This window comes from Priapulus caudatus, unplaced genomic scaffold (assembly GCF_000485595.1).
Source record: "Priapulus caudatus unplaced genomic scaffold, Priapulus_caudatus-5.0.1 Scaffold84, whole genome shotgun sequence".
Classification (NCBI taxonomy): Eukaryota; Metazoa; Priapulida; class Priapulimorpha; order Priapulimorphida; family Priapulidae; genus Priapulus; species Priapulus caudatus.
Genome location: NW_014577145.1, coordinates 452577 through 464444, shown reverse-complemented (window position 1 = coordinate 464444; position 11868 = coordinate 452577). Strand labels below are relative to the sequence as shown.

The following is an 11868-nucleotide window of genomic DNA, read 5'->3' as shown; positions in this document are numbered from 1 at the left end:
AATAACCCGCTCATAGGGTGTATTAACCTCCAGGTACTTGCCCCGAAACGTACCCTGCTACTAGTCGCGGTATATCCGGAACGTACCTTGTCCACTATTGATATGGAAGTTCGTTAGGAGGGTAGGCAGGGTTACTTCGGCATTCTCATATCTTTAAAATATTTTAAAAAATTTAGTTAGTCTGTGCTTCTTAAAAAAATTATATTTATCTGTGTACCCTGGGACATAGACCCTCTCAGCGTAGTACCTTCTCCATTGGGCTCCCCAATGTTTTGCCCATGGCACACTACTAAACCATTAAAATAAATTAAAATTAATATACCAACATGTTTTGTAATCATGGCCATGGTGCAAACTACGATCGCAATGTCGTATAGACCGAAATAATTCTGTCCATACTAACCTTTTTATATATTTGGTGAGAGCTTATTGAATATTGACAGCGAAGGGTTTCATTAAAAATTTGTGAGATCTGCAATGCAAAATCAGCGCTGACTAATCGCCCTACCCAACGATTGGCGTAAAAAAAAACCGCTAACCGTTCCCATTCACAATGGCTTACCTTGCTAACTGATATGTGATACACTATCTTCATTCAACGTATTACTGCTTATTCAAGATTTTTTTTCAGAAAACCACCGCTCATTAACTTTATAATACGTGGCACATTTACAAATAATCAACCAATCAAGCGGGATCTACAATACCCCGGTTCTCACTTGTACTCGCTGCGCCTGCAGGAGCCTATAGACTCGCTACTGATGGTCTATTGTTTGTAAATGGGCCAACGTAATCTTACAAGAATGAAGCGGTCTTAGCCAAACATCTTTAAAAGTAAATACACGATCTGAATGAATGTAATCACATTATCCCATAGCAAGTAAAGCCATGTAAATAGAACGTATTTTTTTCGCGCCAAATAGCGGCGATACGGCGCCGCATACAAACGCATCAGTATTTCAATGCTGATCTCAATGGCTAAATTTCAATGAAAACACGTTCCTAGTCCCAATAACCCACCAAAATATAAAAAAGTTAATTGACAGAAATTATCTTTCGTCTATTGTTTGATAATATCAATCTAATGAGTATGCGCGCCAACTATATCTGAATCATCGGGCCATGGGTTCTACAATAAACTACTAGACCTAGCTTCAGTCTGCCAGCCAAAGCCGTAGTTACTAACTTTTAGTCCCCCACAACAGTGAGCTTCCACTATGGAGGCCATCACATAGCACACTCAAAAGTCCCACCATGCACATAGGCATACTAATGCACTTACATCGCACCACCTATCACATGCTTAATTAGTACACTATGCCGCAAAATGCGACATATCGTGTCGATGCACCAATGCTATCTTAGTTGCAGCGAGTGCACACACACTGATACACACCAGTGTATGCTCCACCAATTGCATACCAAAAATCACCATAGCACTAATAGATAACAATATAATGTAAAAAACACTATGCCACTTATCACGAACTCGATCGATAAAGCAACAAGCCAAACGTATTAACCTCCTAAATCACTAATTCTCTAGACAACTCACTGAAGCAACTAAACATGCACAAAACATGCGGCATAGCTTACACTGAGTCCGAACTCAAATTACGCCAACTATCAATGTCAACAAGCCACATATGACTATCTAATGATTCCCACAATCCACTGATACCTACTGCACACATGCACCATCCACGCTCACCAGCTGAGCGATGACAAGTTCTACTGCACGCCAGCGAGTAGAGCAAGCCAACAAAGGCGAATATGCAAAACTTGATGACCCATGCACCCAAGCACCATAGCACTATGCCACGGCATACACAATTCACCCATCCACTATGGCATATCGCAGTCATGCCAAATCTATCTACTATACACTACAGTGCAACCATCCATGTGCACCCAACACATTGTACATGTACACTTGCTGCATCCATTATTCTATAACATGGACACATCTGATCTCATGATCCATAGATGTCAGTGATACCACCGAATAATCATAACGTATGATTATTGATTCATAAATGCACTATGGCCGTTACTCTGACATTCTGCTCACATCTACTAAGCTGCACTATAGTTATATCGGCCACACTATCAGCGCAAGCCTACAGCATCCTTTGCCCTATAATCTGCACCGACATTGTTAAATAGTTTGAAACTTTAACAATACTAACAGCTTGTACCATCATATCATACAATCAACGTTCCTGTACTGCACATCATTATGTTCGATGTCTACTGCGACATCAGGTTAACTAATGCAAGCTAATCCTCAGTTGAGGGAGGGGGATCTGCGCTATGCACTATGCACTCTTAACATACACAAAGTAACACACGATGCAACAAAATGGCACAACGCACACACACAATCTCCACGATACGCACTAAAGACCACTAACGCAACCCCCAAATGCTAGCGTCTTAAAAGTGCCAGAGCTAAAGGCCCAGGCTATCAGCTACATAGCCAATATGGCCTCATTTGCACCTTTACAATTCTTAATTAGAATAAGCAATCCTACAATCAGAGAATTGTCCTACTCTATTTTCATAGCGATCACGAATATATGACACATATGCGAAATTGTAATAGACAATCTAAAATGTCAACATCTAGTAACTACATAGGCGATTAATATTTAATTTCTTTCAGGCTCCCTCGACGCAAACTGGGCAGCCTTGGCTCCACATGGCCTTATTTCACCATGAACCAAAGACTGTAGGCTCCTTTCAACCCAGCCGTACTCTAACTAAACGCTGCACTATCATTATGCACTTAAGCACTAAATGCATTAAACATTATGCATATATGCGCAGAACAAACTAACTGCGCGCCACTATTCCCTACCACTATCCGCAGACAACAATACACCTATCACAACTGACATAATAAAGATCAGCCACTCCCTGAAATTGATAAATGCACCTTTCACATGCAAGAATTGCCTAAAACGTACAAAAATAGTACGAATAAACCAACAAATAAAGTTATTGATTGTTTAATCACTAATCTACACTAAATATTACGCACGAAATAACAACCTAACTGAATATAAGAGCCTATTCAAACTATATGTTTACACTAAATTCTGCTCATCTAAGTCCAGTATTGCGAGCCATGGCGCACACCTTATATGCCTATCTATAACAGTGTATATACTTGTTTTCAACCACTAGAAACACAGATGCACACAGTTCGTCAATCTACACGTGAGCACACCTAAGTGCACTATCGCAGCAGCGAAATTTCAATTACTTAACAATCTATCAAGGTTCTAATCATGAAATAACAAATATTATTCTAAACACATACAAATCGACAACCAAATAACACCCAAAATAGAGAAGCACTCATCTTGCAACGTCACAACAAAGAGGGGGAGAGGGACGGGAGAGATGCAACCCGGCCATCGCAACCCATGCATCCTCCCATGGCAAATCACACACCACACCCTCACCTGCACCGACCCCACGTCTCATAGCACGCACTCGCCACATATACCCCACGCCCATTACACACAATATAGCAAATCTTATCACACCGGCTGCATCTAATAGCAGACAAATCACATATAATGCGCATCTGTAGCTTCACACTCTATCCCGAGAGCGATCACCACATGTAATGCCGACATGCACCATGCGATCAACTCCCAACGTCACTCGACCCGACATCTCTCCATTAATCTAGCAACCCCCATAATTTCACACTCACCGTGATCTGCATAACCTAACACCGCCTTCTCACTCCACACTCAACCCATTTACAAACTAACAATCGCTAAACTACCTACCTAACCCAACCTGAGACTTATACACACAGTTACACACGTCAAGAGGCAGTGGGGAGCCACGTCAGGTTTGTGCTCGGGCAATGTGACTGCCACGCTCATTAGTAATTATAAGCATCTTCATTTCATCGCGTGGGGGCAACTACCCACCCCAGCCATCGACTGACTGTTTATCTAGCAATAGTTTCTGCCATAAAAGAACATTATGAAACAACAACTTCTGTGCTACAAGCTGTTTAAGTATTTTACTACATATATATATACGCGCAAAGCAAACTAACTTAGAAAAATTTAGCTGTGCAAGTCTTCAGTTGAAAGTGTGCAACTCAACAGTGAGGATGACTAATCGGCACTCACAAACCTAATGAAACCTTTCTGTCACCATCATCAAGATGGCTGAAAACATATTGCGTACTTTTGAGAATAAGTCAGCAGCAGAAAAGACACAAAAAGCAAGGTGTTATGCTAGCAAGGTAACAATGAGGGTAAGTGTACCATAATGCCATCAGAATTTGATAATAACTTGTGCCTGCACTTGCATATTATAATGCCGTCATAAATATCACATATCATGGCATGTAAGCTAAACTCACTTATGCCTAGCGGCTAGCAATGCCAACGTGCAATCCTGTGATCTGGCATGAAAATTCTATACAGCATATGCTCTTGCCACTGACCACATAGTAAGGATCTAAATGATCTAATGAGGTACTAGCCGCCCCCCCCGCCACCCAACTACTTACACCTCAGACATTGTCTAGTGGCTAAGCTTGTGACTGCCAAGAAAAAAAACTAATAATACCGCGCTAAACATCAAATGTGAACAACACATTTAACAAATACATCAGGTCGGCCTAAACTAATAAAACAAACAGAATTTGATTAAATCCTGTAACTGTGCACGAGATTCCCCTGCCAATTGCCTATAAATAATCTCCCTGCCCACCGAGAGTCCGCCTAGCCTAGATTGTTTTACATCAAGAGTACATGTAAATAGGAGAGTTATCTGTACCAATGATTGTCCTTAATTGCTGTGCTAGATTTATCGTGCCGTAGATTTGTATACGATATACCGTTCAAGAAAATGATAATAGAGATTAGGGGTTAGATGTTTTAAGGTAACACTTGCGTTGATGTTTACCCGCGTAATGCTATTATATTATTAGTTATTGATATTATCTACTAAAAATCAAAAGTAACAAAAACGGTTTGGTAGTAGAACCGACCTATTGTTCCTTTTTTTTCAACGCACCTCACAGTCAACATTTGCATTGCTTAACGCTCCCGATTTTGGCATCGTAACAGAACAATTCATGACCTGGTGTTCATGACTCAGCAAACATAGTTTGTTTAACTCAACCCCATACAATGATTTCCTCTGTCGCAAAAATTCCCTGTTCCCTTGGCGACAATGCACTAAATAGCATAATTAATAGTTGTATTTGCTAAATAATAAATTTTTGTATAAAGAAGAATAAATCTTTTTTTTGTGGTGTTTGATCTGAAAACTGGAATAGCAATAAAAATTGAATAACTGAGCGGTACCAATACCCCTCTAATTAGCGTACTCAATACGTCCAAGATACCGTTCCACCACGAAAGCATGGAAGACACTAGCTGCAGAAAAATTGGACTCGGAGTAAAACCGTGTCCATATAGTGGATCTGGCTAAGATGTTGTGGTTTTCCTCGTGGGGCTCGCAAGGGCAAGTTGTACAGTATTAAAAGGTCTTCTAATCAATATCATTTGTATGGATTTAAAAACTGAAAATCTTAAATTTGAACATAACCATTACTTGTGCTTAACTAAATTAACCCATCAGCAGTAAATAAAAATTTAACACATAACCATCTAAATGAAAGCAAAAAACCCAGAAAATAATCATATAAACTTTATCCTGTTTAGGTTGACAATATACGATCTAAAACCCGCACTTATATTACTCGCCCATTCAATTAGATGATCCAAAGTGGAGGCGTGCCCAGGAAAATTACTGTGCACGGGCGGCGCAGAACAAGGCTGAAAACGTTTGGCTTCTATTGCACGAGGGTGCCTCCTTATGAAAACACAGCTGCTGTGAGCGTTCCACAATTTGCGTCTCTTAAAATTTATAGACAGGTTACTATAGTTACGTCCCAACAGCCTGAAGCCAAGAATGAATAAGGTATCTAATCTAAAATGCAAAAATGAGATCTCAATAAGCAATATTCTTCGCGCCGTAATGGGCCTGTGCGAGCCACGCTTTATGTGCAGCAATCTCCTAAATCGCCCTGATAATGTTGTGCTTGTCTCTAGTATCTAATTTTACTAATTTTCGAACAGTTGTGTACACTGACTGATACAACTTCTTTGCATGGACTAAACAATGTGCATGTAAACTGCAGAATGAAAGTGATAAAAAGGTAAAAAAACATTTTATTTCCGTCGAAATTTATGAATGTTACATACGTAAAGTACCCATACCTCCAGCTCAGCTCAGACAATGTGAGCCAATGTTAATTAATTAAGACCAAAGCATAGCTCTGTTAATATAAAGTTGTACTGTTCAGATCTCCCATGTTAAGTAAAGCCCCCGTAAATTAATTCATACGAAAATAAAACTAGAATTTTAGTTTTAGTGCCTGCACTTGAATATGTTCGTGCAAAATTTCTAACTCCTGAACATACATGAAAGTATGTATTCCTTACCAAAAAGCAACTGTCGTATTGCTAAAGCCATTTTTATAGTCATATTGCATGTACTTGAGCTGATGCAGGACGGCTACAAGCTATCACTAACAACTTGTTTATTTTTCATTTCGAATAGATTACCACGCTTTGTGCAAAAGATGAAATATAAAGCGATAGGATCATGTCCCTCACAGGTACATCTAGGGTCGCCCTGTACGGTTCGACAAATATCTTATTATACCCCGCTCGAGGTACATATCCTATAATTCGCTGCGTACCCTGCATTGTCACCGTACCCCTGACTCTTTAGCCCATACAGATCATGAAAATCATGCAAACCAATATACACTATTTTTGCAGAAAAATGAAAACCTAGTGACTGACAACATACACGCAAGGTATGCCGCCTCAACCTGCATATTGATTTTTTTTTATTAAATTCATATCAAAATCCATTTTATTATGGTTAATCGATGAGTATTACAATAATGAAACATTAAACTACCGAGAACTACTTAAGCTTTTATTAACTTTTCTAAAGTTATCATCATAATTGATGATTCATCAATTAAATCTCATAATAATTTCTGCTGATTCACCAACTGTTTGTTGAAAGTCAGGACGCGGACAACGGCAGGTACGCAGCGACATATCTAATACCTCCGAGGTACTTTCCGATATATCGAACGCGTACCTCTGGAGGACCAGAGACCTCTACTAACTCAGACGATATAAACAGCTGAACATATTCTGTTATGTATAAGTTCGACTATTGTGTATTGTAAATTATTCAATTGCAGCTAATAATCCAAAATTAGTTGGGTACCCCAGTTTGCCAAATATCAATCATAGAATGAGTTATCTGTTCTGTCCCAATAACTCTCACCAAAATATAAAAAAGGTTATATTGGACAGAATTATTCGGTCTAGTGTTTGTATATATATCAGATCTATGAGTATGGCCAAACTAATCTGTAATCATATGGGCATGGGTGCTAATTAAACTACTGACTACTGTCTGAGTCTGCAGCCAAGCCGGTAGTTTACTAGCTGTTTAGTCCCCCCACAAACAGTGAGTTGGGCAAAGCTCAGCGGCAAGTTAGACACCATGTTGATATATATTCGTGGGATGTTGTGTGAGCGTTGTGGTGGGCAGACTTGATCCCACTGCCAGTGGTATAGACTATAGATAACAATAATATTAATAATCTATTCCAATCTCATAGAACAAAGATGACGCCACGTGGAAGAACACACAAAAATGGGGATTGCTTTCATGGTCCAACAAATACGTATACAGTGACAAGTCCAATAGGTGACATCCTCGTTACGAGTTGTCCTCGTGGAGTTCACAGCATAGAGCAGCAGAAAGGAATAACTGATGACGACTTTCTACCCAATGTCAGGTATGGTTCTCTTACATGAATGGACCCAGTGTTGGACCACCGTAATAATTATGTTTATTTGATTTACGTACTCACAGTTGCATTGCAGTGTTAGTTGCAGTCAGCGCAGAAGTTCCTTTGCCATTTCTGCTGTTTTTATAGTTTGAAACTTTTAAATAATACAGCTTATCTAAATGTGTACGTGCTGGCCTCTGTTATGTTCTGCCAGTGGTGTAGACAGGTCCTCAGTTGTGGGGGGTGGGGGGGGGATTTCGCTGTTACTTCCATCACAAAGTATACGAAGAATGTACGCACACACCGCAAACACCTTGGCTTGAATTAACACCTTGGCTTAATGGGTGGGGTCCAGGGGGCATGCAGAGCCACTGGCCTCTTGGATTTTAGCAATTTAGAACACCTTCAAGATGGTCGTTTTTGAGGGAATAGAAAAAAAATTGAAATTGTAAGTGCAATATTTGTGAATTCTAGGGTTATTTAATTTTTTCTTTGGCTCCCAGAACGGGCAGCCTTGGGCTCCACATGGCCTTGGCCAACGGGCTCCTTTAACCAGCTCCCAGAACACACAACCCCCCTCCCACAACTATACATCACTGGAATCAACCCCCCCTGAAATTTTGATAAAACATTTTACTGAGAATGCTAAAACTGTACAAAAAAAAGTATGAGAAAAGCAAGAGATTTTTTTATTTGACTCTAATATTACTGAAAATCAGAAACTATTCAAATTATTGAACTATGCTGTCATGACTGCATGGGCTATAGCTTATTATATATACGTTGTTTTGCAAAACCCAGTTCATTGTTACGAGCACCAGAAATTTTACATCAAGGTTTGAATGAAATAGTTTACGTAAAATAAATCAAAGACCAAATATAGAATTTGTGTTCACGTAAAAAGATATATTGTTTACAAATCAACCGGTCTTACAATACACGTCAGTTCCGTCTCGTATGTCTACCCGTCTTCCAGTCCACTCCCAAAGACACAAAGAAACGCGCACACGTGCACAAACGCGTGTGCTCACTCCCGGGATCAACCCCAGACTCCGGACTCCTACATCTCTCCACTAGATCTGCACCCCTATTTCACACTCACCCGTGTATCTGCATAACCTAAACACGCTTGTCTACTCGCACACTCAACCTAGTTACAAACTACATGCTAACTACCTGACTCTACCCAACCTGAGCTTTATACACATGTTACACTGTCAAGAGGCAGGGGTGGGGGAGCCACGTGTAGGTTGTGCTCTGGGAAGGTGACTGCCACTGACCATGTAATGTATAGATCTTCATTTATCGGGGTGGGGGGTGCAACTACCCCCGCCAGCCATGACTGACTGTTATCTAGCATATTTTCTGCATTAATTATGACATTTATTGAAAGAGACAAAATTTTGTGGTACGAGTCTGGTTTATGTATTTTACTACATATATTATAGTCGCATAGCAATGCTAACTTTAGAAAAATTTCTGTGGCAGTCTTCAGGTTGAAAGTGTGCACCAACAGTGGGATGACAATGGCTACACCTATAAACCTGCTGTCACATGCATCAAATGGCTGAAAACATACTTTGAGAATAGTCCAGCATTGAAAGACACAAAAAAGCCAGGTGTTTGCTTAGCAAGGTACAATGAGGGTAAGTGTAGCCATATGCCTTCTAGGATTTGATGATAACTTGTGCCTGCATGCATATTATATGGCCGTATAAATATCACATTCAGGGGCATGGGTAAGCTAAGCTCACTTTGCCTAGGGCTACAATGCCACGTGCAATCTGTGATCTGGGCAGTTGATCATGAGCAATTTGCTCTTTGCCACTGACCATAGTATAGTATCTAAATTTGTCTATGAGGTACTGCCCCCCCCCCCACCCAACTAGTTACAGCCCTGACATTGTTATTGGTGCTAAGCTTGTGACGTGCCATGAAATAAAAACTAATATTACCTGCTAAAATCAATGTTGACAACTTGACAGTACATCAGGTCTGCTAAAACGTGATAGTAAAACAAACAGAATGTGATTAAAAAACCTGTAACTGTGCTACGAGATTCCCTGCCAATTGCCATAATAATTTCCCTGAGAGATGTCGCTAGCTGAGATTTGTTTACATCAGAGAGTACATTGTATAGAGGGTTTCTGTCCAATGATTGTCTTAATGTGGCTGGTGCTAGTTTATCTCCGTAGATTGTTACGATATACCGTTAAGAAAGATGAATAGAGATTGGGGTTATTGTATGTTTAAGGTAACACTTGAGTTGATGTTTACCGCGTAATGCTATTTATTTATTAGTTATTGAGTTATTATCTACTAAATCATAAGTAGACAAAGGTTGGTATGTAGAATCGACCTTGTTCTCTTGGTTTTTTGTCACGCAGGCTCACAGTCAACATTTGCATTGGCTTTATACGCTCCCGATTTTGCATGTAATAGAACAATTATTGCCTGGTTGTTCATGATCAGGCAACATGGAGTTTTGTTTAACTCAACCATACAATGATTTCTCTGTCCACAAAATTTCCCTGTTTCCCTTGCGACAATGCACTAAAGATAATTAATAGTTGTATTTGCAAATAATTATAATTTGTATAAGAAGATAAACTTTTGTTTTGTGGTTGTTTGTCTGAAACTGAATAGCAATATAAAATTGAATATCTTGAGGTAACCAATTCTAATGTAGCGTCTCATCGGTCTCAGATTCGTTCCAAGCGAAGGCATGGAAGACACTAGCTGCAGAAATTGGACTCGGAGCAACCGTGTCCTATAGTGATCTGGCTAAGATGTGTGGTTGTCCTCGTGGGGCAAGGGCAGTTGGTCAGTATTAAAGTCTTTCTAATGCAATACATGTGTATGGATTTAAAAACTTGAAATCTTAATTGTGACAAACCATACTTGTGGCTTAATATAAGTAACATGCAGCAGTAATACGATTTTTACACATGAACCATTATAATGAAATGCAAAACCCAGAAAATAATCTAGAAACTTTATTCCTGTTTAGGTTTGGCAATGCGATCTAACCCACTTATGTTACTCGTCCCATGTCATAGAGTGATCCAAAGTGGAGGCGTGCCAGGAAATTACTGTGCAGGGCGCAGAAACAAGGTGAAACTTTGGCTTCTATTGCACGAGGGTGCCTCCTTATGAAACACAGCTGGCTGTGAGCGTATCACATTTGTCTTAAAATTTATAGGAACAGGTTATATTAGTTATCGGTCAAAGCCTTGAACAAGAATGATAAGGTATTATTCTAATTCAAAAATGAGTCTCATAAGCAATATTCTTCGCGGTATGCCTGTGTCGGGGCCACGTTTAGTGTTGCAGGCAATCCTCTATCGCCCTGGAAGATTGTTGTGCTTTGTCTCTGTATTTAATTTTTTACTATTTTTGACAGTTGTCGTACTGGACTGATAATATCTTTTGCATGGATAAACAATGGTGCATGTAAACTGCAGAATGAAAAGTGATAAAAGGTGAAAAATACATTTTATTTTCCGTCGAATTATGGAATGTTACATACGTAGTTACCCACTTCCAGCTCAGCTCAGAAATGTGGTCAATGTTATTAAATTAAGCAAGCATAGCTGACTTATATTAAAGTTGTACTTGGTTCAGACTCCATGGTTAACGTAACTTAATTCAACTGAAAATAAAACGTGGATTTTAGTTTTTATGTGCTCATGTCGAATATGTTCGTGCAAAAATTTTCTACCTCTGAACATAATGAAGTATGTATTCCTGTACCAAAAAGCAATGTCGGTATTTAAGCCATTTTATAGTATATTGCATGTACTTGAGCTGAGTGCAGGGACGGCTAGAAGGCTATCACTATACACTTGTTTTATTTTTCATTTTCGAATTAGATTTACCCTTTGTGCAAGATGATAGTAAAGCTGATAGGGTCTATGTCCCCCAGGGTACTATCGGAGGGTGCCCTGGGTACGGTTCGACATATCGTATAGTACCCCGAGGTACTATACCATATG

At 39.6% G+C, this 11868-nt stretch overlaps 1 protein-coding gene across 4 annotated transcripts in view; it reads left to right on the top strand.

The window, feature by feature from the left end:
* Positions 1–11868, top strand: part of LOC106804718 (methylated-DNA--protein-cysteine methyltransferase-like) — a 19162-nt gene extending 7294 nt beyond the window's left edge. For 2 of the 4 annotated variants that reach the window (XM_014806013.1, XM_014806012.1), the window contains 4 exons: positions 7700–7879; positions 9362–9519; positions 10580–10696; positions 10884–11867. In XM_014806013.1, coding sequence (XP_014661499.1) covers positions 7707–7879; positions 9362–9519; positions 10580–10696; positions 10884–11029 — 594 coding nt within the window. In that variant the 5' untranslated portion in view covers positions 7700–7706 and the 3' untranslated portion in view covers positions 11030–11867. Of the gene's footprint in view, positions 1–7383; positions 7405–7699; positions 7880–9361; positions 9520–10579; positions 10697–10883 lie in introns of those variants that run through there. The other 2 variants (XM_014806015.1, XM_014806014.1) reach the window with 2 other exon arrangements.